This window comes from Bufo gargarizans, chromosome 5 (assembly GCF_014858855.1).
Source record: "Bufo gargarizans isolate SCDJY-AF-19 chromosome 5, ASM1485885v1, whole genome shotgun sequence".
Taxonomy (NCBI): domain Eukaryota; kingdom Metazoa; phylum Chordata; class Amphibia; order Anura; family Bufonidae; genus Bufo; species Bufo gargarizans.
Window position 1 is genome coordinate 24,931,456 of NC_058084.1, and position 16,464 is coordinate 24,947,919.

The following is a 16,464-nucleotide window of genomic DNA, read 5'->3' on the forward strand; positions in this document are numbered from 1 at the left end:
CTCTTCATCGTCCAATTCACGCTGAGAAGACGGACGGAGCGTGGTTTGACTATCACCCTGTGTAATGTCTTCTTCCCCCATTTCCACCTTTTCCACATGCAAAGCGGCGGCCAGGGGCGTTGCTAGGGTCTCAAAAGATCCGGGGCACAAGCCCCCATAGTGCGCTTAGTAGAAATAAGGCGGATCTATAAGACCCTCCTATAGAGCCCCCAGTAGTAATAAGACCGCCTATAATGTCCCCTGGATCTGCAGTGCCCCCTGCAGTTATAATCCTCCCTCCAACGCACAATCCCATGTAAACATCACCCCCTAAGGCTCCTTTCACACTTGCGTTTGTGCAGATCTGTCCTGTACTTGTACAGGACGGATCCGCACCGATATAATACAAACCAATGCATCCGTTCAGGACCGATTCGTTTGTATTAGATTTGAATTTCTTAGTCCCAATACGGATCCGTCCTGACTTACATTAAAAGTCAATGGGGGACGGACCAGTTTACAATTGCACCATTTTGTGTCAATGCAAAGAGATCCGTCCCTATTGACTTACATTGTAATTCCGGACGGATCCGTTTGGCTCCGCAAGGCCATGCAGACACAAAAATTCTGCTTGCAGCATTTTGGGGTCCGCCCTTAAAATGGAACGGGGGCCGTACGGAGCCGAACGAATGCATTCTGAATGGATCCGCATCCATTCAGAACGCATTGGGGTTAAACTGATGCATTTGGGGCTGCTTGTGAGAGACCTGAAACCGATCTCACAAGCGGATCACCAAACGCAAGTGTGAATGTAGCCTAAACCAGTGTTTCCCAACCAGTGTGCCTCCAGCTGTTGCAAAACTACAACTCCCAGCATGCCCACACAGCCAAAGGCTGTCCAGGCATGCTGGGAGTTGTAGTTTTGCAACAGCTGGAGGCACACTGGTTGGGAAACACTGGTAAACATTAAGTACCATGTACATAAACATCATTCCCCCCCCCCCCCCCACCATCCACTTTCAACATACAGTCCCATGTAAATAACATCACTTCCTCCCCCAGCCACCTCAAGCACACAGTTCCATGTCAATAACATCCCTCCCTTCAGCCCTAAAATACATCCCAGTTAAATAACTACAACTCCCAGCATTGCTCTGCCTCTCCCTTCACTTACCTCTCCTGTACAGATATCACCATTAGGCTCCTTCTCTTCTTCACTCCGGTCCAATCCTGCACTAGTCACATGATGGTGACATCATCCAGGTCATCCTATCACAGCCTGTTTTGCTGATCACATGACCTGTGATGTCACCACAGGTCCTTCACCTCTTCCCAGTGTAAAATTCAATTGTATTGCCGTTCTGTGTACGGCAATACAGTTGTATCTATCAGGCATACAGGACATTCGGGGCATGGGACAAAACATCCGGGGCCCAGGCCCCGAATGTTTTAACCTAGCGACGCCCCTGGCGGCGGCCTTAATTGTGAGCAGCGAGCGTTTGAGTAGACACAGAAGTGGGATGGTTACGCTGATAATAGCGTTATCGCCGCTCACCATCTGTGTTGATTCCTCAAAGTTTCCTAAAACCTCACAGAGGTCAGACATCCATGCCCACTCCTCGCTTCTGATTACCGGAAACTGACTGAAAATGACCATGTAGCAGCTGGTATTCCACTACTGCCCTCTGCTGCTCACAAAGCCTGCCCAATTGGGGTAGGTTTTGAGAAACCGCTGAACCAATAAGTTTAAGACGTGGGCTAGGCTTGGGATGTGTGTGAGCTTGCCGAGCTCCAAAGCCGCCATCAAGTTACGGCCATTATCACACACAACCATGCCTGATTGTAGGTTGAGTGGCGAGAGCCACAGCTCAGTCTGGTCTCTTATCCCCTGCCACAGCTCTGCGGCGGTGTGCTGTTTGTCCCCTAAGCATATCAGCTTCAGCACGGCCTGTTGGCGCTTCCCCACTGCAGTGCTACTGTCACAACCAGACAGCTGAGAAGCTCTGACAGAGGCCTTTCAGAACCTCCTCCTTGAGTTTCTGTGTTGTGGTATTCAGCTCCTCCTCTCGTCAGCCTCTCTCAGCTGTCATGTGTTAATTGCTTCCCTTTAAATGCCTCCCCAGAATGCTTTTCTGGGCGGCTTATATTACTTCCTGGAGTGTGTGTGCACGCTGATCTGTCCTCCTGTTTGCTTCTAAGCTAAGTGTACCTTTATCTGTTTATATCTGTTTGCTGGATCCCAGGTGACCCTGACTCCCTCCGTGTCTTGTGTAGGGAGCCGGTGGTCGTGTCCCCTCACTATTGTAGGGTGCTCAGGGTTTTATAGTCAAGGTTCGTGGATATGCAAACCTCCACCATTCGGATCTTTGCATAGGCTGAGCAGCCAGGGAAAGTGCCAGGTCTTCTGCAGGGGTCTCCCTTGGTTCCTTAGTTTTTGGATCCAGCGAGTCGTTTATACATGTTGCTTTGCCTTGTTACCTGTACACATTCCGTGACATTATAAGCCGCCAAAACCGTCTTAAGCATGGATCCGGTTTCACTTTTGGCTGAACGCTTCCAGGGTCTTTCATTGGAGGTAGCTGACCTCCGTAAGACTTTTTCTCAGCTTCAAGTGACCGGTTCAGCTTGCGTTCATGGAGCTTGTTCTGAGCCTAAGATCTCGCTCCCGGATACGTTCTCCGGGGGTAGTGAGAAATTTGTGCGTTTTAGAGAGGCTTGCAAACTCCATTTTCGCCTTCTTCCCCATTCTTCTGGTGATGAGGAACGGAGGGTGGGGATCATTATATCGCTGCTCAGGGGTAACGCTCAGTCCTGGGCCTTTTCGCTGCCGGAGGGGGCACGGCCCCTCCGTTCAGTGGATGAATTCTTTTTAGCCCTGGGTCAGATATATGATGATCCGGATCGTATTGCTCTGGCGGAGTCTAGACTACGTCTCCTATGCCAGGGTAAACAATCCGCAGAAATATACTGCTCAGAATTTCGGAGTTGGGCAGCTGATACTGGTTGGAATGATGCTGCACTCCGAAGTCAATTTTGCCATGGTCTTTCAGAGGGATTGAAAGATGCATTTGCCTTTCATGAAAGGCCTATTTCCTTGGACTCTGCTATGTCTCAGGCCGTTCGTATTGACAGGCGTCTTAGAGAGAGAGGAGAGATCTCTCCTTCCTGTCATACTCGGTCCCAGGACAGTGCAGCGGTCCCATTCTCTGCGCAGGGGTCTCAGTCGCTGTCAGCCCCTTCTGAGCAGGAGCCCATGCAGCTGGGGTTGATTGCTTCTGACAATAGAAGATTCAGCCCGCATGGGAGGGTTTGTTTTTGTTGTGGAGGTATTAATCATTTGGCAAATATTTGTCCCTCTAGGAGATTCAGGCAGTTCTCTGGGTATAATAAAGAAACAAAGAGGAAAAAATCTTTGAAAAATGTTCCGTCTGTTACTATTGGCAGGGTTGAGGCGGAGATTGAAGATTTTCCGTTTGCTTGTAGTTCCCGTTTTGTCCTGCCGGCTAGGGTGGCGCTAGAGAGCAAGAACATTTTTTGTGAGATTTTTGTGGATAGTGGAGCAGCGGTCAATCTCATTGATAATCACTTTGCGATAACTCATGGTTTCCAGGTGTGCACTTTGAGAAAGGATATTCCTGTGTTTGCTATCGATTCCGCTCCACTTTCTCAGAAGTCATTAAAGGGCATAGTTCACAATATCCGTTTAATTGTGAGTGATGCTCATGTTGAGGATGTGTCATGTTTCGTCCTTAGCGGTTTGCCGACTCCTCTAGTGTTGGGGCTACCCTGGCTCACTAAGCATAACCCCACCATTGATTGGCAAGCAAGGCAAATAAATGGTTGGAGTGACTTTTGCAGAGAGAATTGCCTCATGACATCTGTTTCTGAGGTTGCTACTAAGACTGTACCATCTTTTCTCTCTGAATTTTCGGATGTCTTCTCTGAGAGTGGAGTTCAGGATTTGCCCCCGCACAGGGAGTACGATTGCCCTATTAATCTCATCCCAGACGCCAAGCTGCCTAAATCTCGTTTATACAATCTTTCCCAACCTGAGAGGATCGCTATGCGTGCTTATATCTCTGAGAGTCTGAGAAAGGGACACATACGACCCTCAAAGTCACCTGTTGCCGCTGGTTTTTTCTTTGTTAAGAAAAAAGATGGTTCTTTAAGACCTTGTCTGGATTTCAGGGAGCTGAACAGTATCACAATTCGTGACCCTTATCCGCTTCCTCTGATCCCGGACCTATTTAACCAGGTTGTTGGGGCTAAAGTCTTTTCCAAATTAGATTTGAGAGGGGCATACAACCTGGTCAGGGTCAGAGAAGGGGACGAATGGAAGACGGCTTTCAATACCCCTGAGGGCCATTTTGAGAATTTGGTTATGCCTTTTGGTTTGATGAATGCCCCAGCCGTTTTTCAGCATTTCGTGAACAGCATTTTTTATCATTTGATGGGAAAATTTGTATTAGTGTATTTGGATGACATTTTGATTTTTTCTCCCGATTTCAAAACTCATAAGGAACATTTACGTCAGGTCTTGCTCATCCTGCGGGAGAATAAATTATATGCGAAACTGGAAAAATGTGTGTTTGCGGTTCCAGAAATTCAATTTCTGGGGTTTCTTCTCTCCGCTTCTGGTTTTCGCATGGACCCCGAGAAGGTCCGCGCTGTGCTTGAGTGGGAGCTTCCTGAGAATCAAAAGGCGCTGATGCGTTTTTTGGGCTTTGCCAATTATTACAGGAAGTTCATTTTGAATTATTCCTCTATTGTTAAACCACTCACTGATATGACCAGAAAGGGGGTAGATTTTTCTTCTTGGTCAGTAGAGGCGCGTAAGGCTTTTTCTGATATCAAGGAGAGTTTTGCTTCCGCTCCCATCTTGGTGCAACCTGATGTTTCGTTACCCTTCATAGTTGAGGTTGATGCTTCTGAGGTGGGTGTGGGGGCGGTCTTGTCTCAGGGTTCCTCTCCTGCCAATTGGCGACCGTGTGCCTTTTTCTCAATAAAACTCTCCTCCGCAGAGAGAAATTACGATGTGGGAGATAGGGAATTGTTGGCCATCAAGTTGGCTTTTGAGGAATGGCGCCATTGGCTAGAGGGAGCCAGACACCCTATTACCGTATTTACTGACCATAAAAATCTGGCCTACTTGGAGTCAGCCAAGCGTCTGAACCCGAGACAGGCCAGATGGTCGTTGTTCTTTTCTAGGTTTAATTTTGTTGTCACGTTCCGCCCTGGAGTTAAGAATGTGAAGGCAGATGCCCTGTCACGTTGTTTTCCGGGAGGCGGGAATTTTGAAGACCCGGGTCCCATTTTGGCTGAAGGTGTGGTGGTCTCTGCTCTTTTTCCTGAATTGGAGGCAGAGGTGCAGGCAGCCCAGTCAGAGGCTCCTGATCTTTGTCCTCCTGGGAGTTTGTTTGTGCCTCTCGCTTTAAGACACAAGATTTTTAAAGAACACCACGATACGGTCCTTGCTGGGCACCCGGGGGTAAGAGCCACACTGGATCTCATCGCTCGGAGATTCTGGTGGCCTGCGCTTCGTAAGTCGGTTGAGGGTTTTGTGGCAGCCTGCGAGACTTGCGCTCGTGCCAAAGTCCCTCATTCACGGCCATCAGGTCCTCTCCTTCCCTTACCCATTCCTTCCCGTCCTTGGACACATCTGTCCATGGACTTTATCACGGACCTGCCTCGTTCCTCGGAGAAGACTGTGATTCTGGTGGTGGTGGACCGTTTTAGCAAAATGGTGCATTTCATCCCTTTTCCTGGTTTGCCCAATGCTAAGACGCTGGCGCAGGCATTTGTTGATCACATTGTCAAATTGCACGGTATTCCTTCAGACATAGTCTCTGATAGGGGCACGCAGTTTGTTTCCAGATTCTGGAAGGCTTTCTGTTCTCGCTTGGGGGTTCGGTTGTCATTCTCTTCTGCTTTCCACCCGCAGTCGAATGGCCAGACAGAGCGCGTCAATCAGAATCTGGAGACATATCTGCGTTGTTTTGTGGCGGAGAATCAAGAGGATTGGTGTTCTTTTTTGTCCCTTGCTGAGTTTGCTTTAAATAACCGTCGTCAGGAGTCCTCTGATAAGTCACCATTTTTTGGTGCATATGGGTTTCATCCACAGTTTGGGACTTTCTCGGGAGAGGGGTCTTCTGGTTTACCTGATGAGGACAGATTCTCCTTGTCTTTGTCATCTATTTGGCAAAAGATTCAAGATAATCTAAAGAGCATGAGTGAGAGATATAAGCGTGTGGCTGATAAGAGACGTGTGCTTGGTCCGGACCTGAATGTTGGTGATCTGGTGTGGTTGTCTACCAAGAATATCAAATTGAAGGTTCCCTCCTGGAAGTTGGGTCCTAGGTTTATTGGGCCTTACAAAATCCTGTCTGTCATCAATCCTGTTGCATACCGTCTTGATCTTCCTCAGACTTGGAAGATCCATAATGTTTTTCATAAGTCCTTATTGAAACCTTATGTTCAACCCATTGTACCCTCGCCTTTGCCTCCTCCTCCGATTATGGTTGATGGGAATCTTGAATTTCAGGTATCTAGGATTGTGGATTCTCGTCTTGTCCGCGGTTCTCTTCAGTACCTTGTTCAGTGGGAGGGGTATGGTCCTGAGGAGAGGATGTGGGTCCCAGTGACGGACATTAAGGCCTCTCGTCTCATCAGGGCTTTCCATAGGTCCCATCCTGAGAAGGTGGGTTCTGAGTGTCCGGAGTCCACTCGTAGAGGGAGGGGTACTGTCACAACCAGACAGCTGAGAAGCTCTGACAGAGGCCTTTCAGAACCTCCTCCTTGAATTTCTGTGTTGTGGTATTCAGCTCCTCCTCTCGTCAGCCTCTCTCAGCTGTCATGTGTTAATTGCTTCCCTTTAAATGCCTCCCCAGAATGCTTTTCTGGGCGGCTTATATTACTTCCTGGAGTGTGTGTGCACGCTGATCTGTCCTCCTGTTTGCTTCTAAGCTAAGTGTACCTTTATCTGTTTATATCTGTTTGCTGGATCCCAGGTGACCCTGACTCCCTCCGTGTCTTGTGTAGGGAGCCGGTGGTCGTGTCCCCTCACTATTGTAGGGTGCTCAGGGCTTTATAGTCAAGGTTCGTGGATATGCAAACCTCCACCATTCGGATCTTTGCATAGGCTGAGCAGCCAGGGAAAGTGCCAGGTCTTCTGCAGGGGTCTCCCTTGGTTCCTTAGTTTTTGGATCCAGCGAGTCGTTTATACATGTTGCTTTGCCTTGTTACCTGTACACATTCCGTGACAGCTACACTGCTTCCAGCTACCGACTAATGGCTGACTGGTGCTGCAAGAGGATAATTCTGAGGTGGAAGTGGAGGAGGAGGTGGAGGAGAAGTGGGGGTTGGGCCCGCAATCCTCGGCGTCGGTAGCACCTGTGCCATCCCAGGGTACGACTCCCTCCCAGCCTACACAACGTTTACCCAGTGTGCCGTCAGGGAAATGTAGCGTCCCTGGCTGAATGCACTTGTCCATTTGTCCGTGGTTAAGTGGACCATCCCAGTAACTGCGTTGGTCAGAGCACGTGTGATGTTCCGGGACACATGAAAAATAGTGGCGGCTGGGGACAGAGTACCGCGGGACGGCCGCTGACATCAGGCTGCAGAAGGCCTCAGTGTCCACAAGCCTAAATGGCAACCTTTCCAGGGCCAGTAATTTGGAAAGCTGCGCATTTAGTGCTATGGCCTGTGGGTGGGTGGCTGGGAATTTGCGCTTGCGTTCAAATGCCTGGGGTAAGGACATTTGGATGCTGCGCTGGGACAGGGAAATGGATGTGGTCGCTGATTGTGCTTGCGAAGGTCCAAATGCAGGAGGCGTCTTTGACAGGCGATTGGCCAGCACGTACCATAGTGGAAGAGGAGGCAGTGGTGTGACCCACAGACACAGATTGTGGACCCAGGCGTTCGTCCCACTTATTACGGTGCTTGGATGCCATGTGGCGGATTATGCTGGTGGTGGTGAGGTTGCTAGTGTTCACTCCCCGGCTCATTTTGGTGGGGCACAGGTTGCAAACTACTATTCTTTTGTGATCCGCACTTTCCTCAAAAAAGCACCATACTGCGGAAAACCTACCCCTTGGCAAGGGAGATTTATGCAAGGGGGTGCTCCGTGGAACAGTTTGCGGGCCTGTTTGGTGTGGCCCGCCTTCTCCCTTTTGCCACCCCACTGCCTCTTCCAGCCTGTTGCGGTGCTGCAGATCCCTCCCCCTCTATACTGCTGTCCTCGTTCGGCTTTCCACCTTCCCAGGTTGAGTCAGTGACCTCATCGTCCACCACATCCTCTTCCACTTCCTCACTCTGATCATCCTCCTGTATTGTTGACCTAACCACAACCTCAGTGATTCACAACTGTGTCTCAATCTCTTCATCAACCTCTTGAGACAGTAATTGCGGTTGACTCATTGGCAACTGTGTCTCATCATCATCCACCTCATTACACATTAATTTCCGTTCCCCACCGTCATCGTCTTGTGACTGTGGATGCTGTAGAGGTTGGGAATCAGTACCCAAGATCTCATGTCCCTCTTCAAGCGTGCTTGGCAAGAGGGCCAAATCAAGTAATGGCAATGAAAAGAGCTCCTCGGAATATCCGAGTGTGGGATCACTTATTTGGCCAGAATCTCCATGGTAGGAGGAAGGAGGATCAGGGTGAGGATTCTGTTGACCAGACTCTTGGCTACTGAAACTGGACTTTGTGGAAGGCAGGGTGGTGCTTAACCGACTGGAAGCATTATCTGCTGCAATCCAACCGACCACCTGGTCGCACTGGTCTGACTTCAAGAGTTTTGTCCTGCGACGCTCTGCAAAGTGGGACATGAAGCTATGTATCGTGGATGATTGTTTTTCTTGTGCTCTGGCAGCAGGCACAGTTTCAACGCGCCCTCTGCTTGAACCATCTGCATCACAGCCACTTCCCCGTCCCATAATGCTCGCCTTCTTCATATTAAATGTTCTCCCTGACTAATAATGAGCTGAACACGCGCCATCACGTGTTCCGGCCAGCCAATCACTGTAATGCCAGAAACCAACAAGACTACGGCATTAAAGTGATGGCAGTACTTACCTGCACGTTTATTGGCGGCTGCATAGCAGCCAAGAAACTGCGGGGAGGAGACTTGACCATGGCGCTCAAGTACATACGGTACTCGGCCAAGTACCGCCATGTGCCGAGCATAGCGATGCTCGAGCCGAACTGCAGTTCGGCCAAGCATGCTCGCTTAACACTTTTGCCTACAATTACTTATGTCTCCTATTTGTCATTACTAGGGATGTTTAAATATCTATGAGGTTAACTGTAAATTCAGATGGGATATCCTCTGTCTATGACAAATATATGTGTCGCTGCAGGGCCCAAGCAGATTTTACTTTATTTATTTTCCCGAACTGGTTTTAGGCAGAGGATTTGCTTCTTATATTTTATTCTATATACTGACTACCTGATGTTTATATAAATCGATTATCACTTGATTATTTAGTGTATTTTAAATATATAAACAATATTTCACATATTGCCCAGAGAGATTCTTACTTTTTTCCTTTCCTCATACACCGAGGAAGCAGGTTTAGATGGCAGCCATTCAGGTCAGTGTATATCTTTTTTGTATATCTCTCACTTTAGCACTTATTAAATATGCTTTGCATCTACCTCTACAGTTGAAGGTCAGAGAATCACCAGCAAAAATGTATATCCAGCTCCATCAACTTCAGGAGCCGAAGAACGTTCCATGACACCATCTGAGTCTGGCACCACAGCTTCCATAAGAGAAGATGGAGGCAATGTATCATCAGCCAGATCACCGGACATCAGCATCCCCACCACAATGGACCCTAATGGAAGTCAGGCTGCAACTCTGATCGGGACATCAGAGACCATCATCACTATTATTGATCCAGATACAACACCAGACATCAGCCATACCATTGAGGCAAAAAATATGGACCCCGGCACCACAAAAATGAATGAACCAACACCAATTATCAGCCAGACAAGTGTGACAAATGGAACTGGCGCCAGCACCACAAATGTGGTTGGACCAGCAGCTGGTAGCAATACAACCAACATTATCTATACAACCACTGAAATCAAGAATATCAGCCTGACAGATCGAGCAGGTGACAGCAGTTCTACCAGTCCTGCCCTTATAACTGGTGCCGGTCCTACATATGGCATCAGTCCAACCACTGATAGACTTACCAGGACTGATACAGACATCAACACTACAATCAATCCCACAACTGAAAGCAGCCCTGTAACCCTGAGAGATCCAACAACTTACAACCATGCAACCAGTGGGGCAGACACAACTGGTACCAGTTCTACCCATACAACCAGTGGGACAGACACAACTGGTACCAGTTCTACCCATGCAACCAGTGGGACAGACACGACTGGTACCAGTTCTACCCATACAACCAGTGGGGCAGACACAACTGGTACCAGTTCTACCCATACAACCAGTGGGACAGACACAACTGGTACCAGTTCTACCCATGCAACCAGTGGGACAGACACGACTGGTACCAGTTCTACCCATATAACCAGTGGGACAGACACAACTGGTACCAGTTCTACCCATGCAACCAGTGGGACAGACACGACTGGTACCAGTTCTACCCATACAACCAGTGGGGCAGACACAACTGGTACCAGTTCTACCCATACAACCAGTGGGACAGACACAACTGGTACCAGTTCTACCCATGCAACCAGTGGGACAGACACGACTGGTACCAGTTCTACCCATATAACCAGTGGGACAGACACAACTGGTACCAGTTCTACCCATACAACCAGTGGGACAGACACAACTGGTACCAGTTCCATCAATGTGACTAATCTAACAGCCAATACTGCAGATGGGGAGAACTCTGAAACAGTCATAATAACCAGTCTGACTGATGAAACCCCTGATACCATCACCTCCAATAGGACGGGTCCTACAATCAGAGATACAACAACTGGTACCAATAGTAAAACATATAACATTGATATTAAAAGAACCACAACCATCATGGAAAGAGTAACCAACACCATGGTAACTATAGTGCCGGGTGCAGTAAGTCAAATCGGCTTAACCACAGTTGTGGCTACACATATTACTATTTCTGTAAGTATCATTAATATAACACATGGTGCAAATACAGGAGAGACACTTATGGCATGTACCAAAAGTAGGACAACCACAAAAAATGACATGAAAGTCACAACTGCTGACAATGACACTGCGACCAATGAAACTAATGGATTCACAACGACCAACATCTGTATAGAAACAACTGAAGTAGAAAACAATACTACTGACATTGTACCTACCACAGAAAGAAATATAGTAATAGATACTTCTACTCAAATCAGTCCTACCAAAAATACTGCAGGAGTAATAGATACTACTACTCACATCAGCCCTATCCTAAATACAAGTGGGGTAATAGTTACTACTTCTTACATCAGTCCTACCATAGATACAACTATGCTAAAAGATACTAGTACTCACATCAGCCATACCATAAATACTACTGGTGTAAAAGATACTACTACTCCTACTGACATCAGCCCTACCATAAATACAACTGAGGTAATGAATACTACTACTCACTTGAGTCCTACCATAGATAAAACTGAGGTAACAAATACTACAACTCACATTAGCCCAACCATAAATACAAATGGGGTAAAAGATACTACTTACATCAGCCCTACCAAAGATACAACTGGGGTAATAAATACCACTACTCAAACTAGTCCTACCAAAGACACAACTGGGGTAATAGATACAACGACTGACATCAGCCCTACCATAAACACAACTGGGGTAAAAGATACTACTTCTTTCATCAGTCCTACCATAGATACAACTATACTAAAAGATACTAGTACTCACATCAGCCATACCATAAATACTACTGGTGTAAAAGATACTACTACTACTGACATCAGCCCTTCCATAAATACAACTGGGGTAATGAATACTACTACTCACTTGAGTCCTACCATAGATAAAACTGAGGTAACAAATACTACAACTCGCATTAGCCCCGCCATAAATACAACTGGGGAAAATTATACTACTTACATCAGCCCTACAAAAGATACAACTGGGGTTATAAATACTAATACTCAAACTAATCCTACCAAAGACACAACTGAGGTAATAGATACAACGACTGACATCAGCCCTACCATAAACACAACTGTGGTAAAAGATACTACTTCTTACATCAGTCCTACCATAGATACAACTATGCTAAAAGATACTAGTACTCACATTAGCCATACGATAAATACTACTGGTGTAAAATATACTATTACTACTACTTACATCAGCCCTACCATAAATACAACTGGGGTAATGAATACTACTACTACATATGGCATCAGTCCAACCACTGATAGACTTACCAGGACTGATACAGACATCAACACTACAATCAATACCACAACTGAAAGCAGCCCTGTAACCCTGAGAGATCCAACAACTTACAACCATGCAACCAGTGGGACAGACACAACTGGTACCAGTTCTACCCATACAACCAGTGGGATAGACACAACTGGTACCAGTTCCATCAATGTGACTAATCTAACAGCCAATACTGCAGATGGGAAGAACTCTGAACCAGTCATAATAACCAGTCTGACTGATGAAACCCCTGATACCATCACCTCCAATAGGACGGGTCCTACAATCAGAGATACAACAACTGGTACCAATAGTAAAACATATAACATTGATATTAAAAGAACCACAACCATCATGGAAAGAGTAACCAACACCATGGTAACTATAGTGCCGGGTGCAGTAAGTCAAATCGGCTTAACCACAGTTGTGGCTACACATATTACTATTTCTGTAAGTATCATTAATATAACACATGGTGCAAATACAGGAGAGACACTTATGGCATGTACCAAAAGTAGGACAACCACAAAAAATGACATGAAAGTCACAACTGCTGACAATGACACTGCGACCAATGGAACTAATGCATTCACAACGACCAACATCTGTATAGAAACAACTGAAGTAGAAAACAATACTACTGACATTGTACCTACCACAGAAAGAAATATAGTAATAGATACTTCTACTCAAATCAGTCCTACCAAAAATACTGCAGGAGTAATAGATACTACTACTCACATCAGCCCTACCCTAAATACAAGTGCGGTAATAGATACTACTACTCAAATCAATCCTACCAAAAATACTGCAGGAGTAATAGATAATACTACTCACATCAGCCCTACCCTAAATACAAGTGGGGTAATAGTTACTACTTCTTACATCAGTCCTACCATAGATACAACTATGCTAAAAGATACTAGTACTCACATCAGCCATACCATAAATACTAATGGTGTAAAAGATACTACTACTCCTACTGACATCAGCCCTACCATAAATACAACTGAGGTAATGAATACTACTTCTCACTTGAGTCCTACCATAGATAAAACTGAGGTAACAAATACTACAACTCACATTAGCCCAACCATAAACACAACTGGGGTAAAAGATACTACTTACATCAGCCCTACCAAAGATACAACTGGGGTAATAAATACCACTACTCAAACTAGTCCTACCAAAGACACAACTGGGGTAAAAGATACTACTTCTTTCATCAGTCCTACAATAGATATAAGTATGCTAAAAGATACTAGTACTCACATCAGCCATACCATAAATTCTACTGGTGTAAAAGATACTACTACTACTACTACTACTGACATCAGCCCTACCATAAATACAACTAGGGTAATGAATACTACTACTCACTTGAGTCCTACCATAGATAAAACTGAGGTAACAAATACTACAACTCACATTAGCCCCGCCATAAATACAACTGGGGAAAAAGATACTACTTACATCAGCCCTACCAAAGATACAACTGGGGTAATAAATACCACTACTCAAACTAGTCCTACCAAAGACACAACTGGGGTAATAGATACAACGACTGACATCAGCCCTACCATAAACACAACTGGGGTAAAAGATACTACTTCTTACATCAGTCCTACCATAGATACAACTATGCTAAAAGATACTAGTACTCACATCAGCCATACCATAAATACTACTGGTGTAAAAGATACTACTAGTACTGACATCAGCCCTTCCATAAATACAACTGGGGTAATGAATACTACTACTCACTTGAGTCCTACCATAGATAAAACTGAGGTAACAAATACTACAACTCACATTAGCCCCACGATAAATACAACTGAGGAAAAAGATACTACTTACATCACCCCTACCAAAGATACAACTGGGGTAATAAATACTACTACTCAAACTAGTCCTACCAAAGACACAACTAGGGTAAAAGATACAACAACTGACTTCCGCCCTACCATAAACACAACTGGGGTAAAATATTCTACTTCTTACATCAGTCCTACGATAGATACAACTATGCTAAAAGATACTAGTACTCACATCAGCCATACCATAAATACTACTGAAATTAAAGATACTACTACTACTGACATCAGCCCTACCATAAATACAACTGGGGTAATGAATACTACTACTCACTTGAGTCCTACCATAGATAAAACTGAGGTAACAAATACTACAACTCACATTAGCCCAACCATAAATACAACTGGGGTAAAAGATACTACTTACATCAGCCCTACCAAAGATACAACTGGGGTAATAAATACCACTACTCAAACTAGTCCTACCAAAGACACAACTGGGGTAATAGATACAACGACTGACATCAGCCCTACCATAAACACAACTGGGGTAAAAGATACTACTTCTTACATCAGTCCTACCATAGATACAACTATGCTAAAAGATACTAGTACTCACATCAGCCATACCATAAATACTACTGGTGTAAAAGATACTACTACTACTACTGACATCAGCCCTTTCATAAATACAACTGGGGTAATGAATACTACTACTCACTTGAGTCCTACCATAGATAAAACTGAGGTAACAAATACTACAACTCACATTAGCCCCGCCATAAATACAACTGGGGAAAAAGATACTACTTACATCAGCCCTACCAAAGATACAACTGGGGTAATAAATACCACTACTCAAACTAGTCCTACCAAAGACACAACTGGGGTAATAGATACAACGACTGACATCAGCCCTACCATAAACACAACTGGGGTAAAAGATACTACTTCTTACATCAGTCCTACCATAGATACAACTATGCTAAAAGATACTAGTACTCACATCAGCCATACCATAAATACTACTGGTGTAAAAGATACTACTAGTACTGACATCAGCCCTTCCATAAATACAACTGGGGTAATGAATACTACTACTCACTTGAGTCCTACCATAGATAAAACTGAGGTAACAAATACTACAACTCACATTAGCCCCGTCATAAATACAACTGGGGAAAAAGATACTACTTACATCAGCCCTACCAAAGATACAACTAGGGTAATAAATACCACTACTCAAACTAGTCCTACTAAAGACACAACTGGGGTAATAGATACAACGACTGACATCAGCCCTACCATAAACACAACTGGGGTAAACAATACTACTTCTTACATCAGTCCTACCATAGATACAACTATGCTAAAAGATACTAGTACTCACATCAGCCATACCATAAATACTACTGGTGTAAAAGATACTACTACTACTGACATCAGCCCTACCATAAATACAACTGGGGTAATGAATACTACTACTCACTTGAGTCCTACCATAGATAAAACTGAGGTAACAAATACTACAACTCACATTAGCCCAACCATAAATACAACTGGGGTAAAAGATACTACTTACATCAGCCCTACCAAAGATACAACTGGGGTAATAAATACTACTTCTCAAACTAGTTCTACCAAAGACACAACTGGGGTAATAGATACAACGACTGACATCAGCCCTACCATAAACACAACTGGAGTAAAATATTCTACTTCTTACATCAGTCCTACCATAGATACAAGTATGCTAAAAGATACTAGTACTCACATCAGCCATACCATAAATTCTACTGGTGTAAAAGATACTACTACTACTACTACTGACATCAGCCCTACCATAAATACAACTGGGGTAATGAATACTACTACTTACTTGAGTCCTACCATAGATAAAACTGAGGTAACAAATACTACAACTCACATTAGCCCCGCCATAAATACAACTGGGGAAAAAGATACTACTTACATCAGTCCTACCAAAGACACAACTGGGGTAAAAGATACAACGACTGACATCCGCCCTACCATAAACACAACTGGGGTAAAAGATATTACTTCTTACATCAGTCCTACCATAGATACAACTATGCAAAAAGATACTAATACTCACATCAGCCATACCATAAATACTACTGGTGTAAAAGATACTACTACTACTACTACTGACATCAGCCCTACCATAAATACAACTGAGGTAATGAATACTACTACTCACTTGATTCCTACCATAGATAAAACTGAGGTAACAAATA

General features: G+C 45.0%; 1 protein-coding gene across 1 annotated transcript in view; it reads left to right on the forward strand.

Moving 5' to 3' along the window:
• LOC122939286 (autotransporter adhesin BpaC-like) overlaps window positions 1-16,464 on the forward strand; it is a 76,836-nt gene that overhangs the window by 15,274 nt on the left and 45,098 nt on the right. The window contains exon 2 of the mRNA XM_044295359.1: window positions 9,646-11,027. Coding sequence (XP_044151294.1) covers window positions 9,646-11,027 — 1,382 coding nt within the window. The remainder of the gene's footprint in view (window positions 1-9,645; window positions 11,028-16,464) is intronic.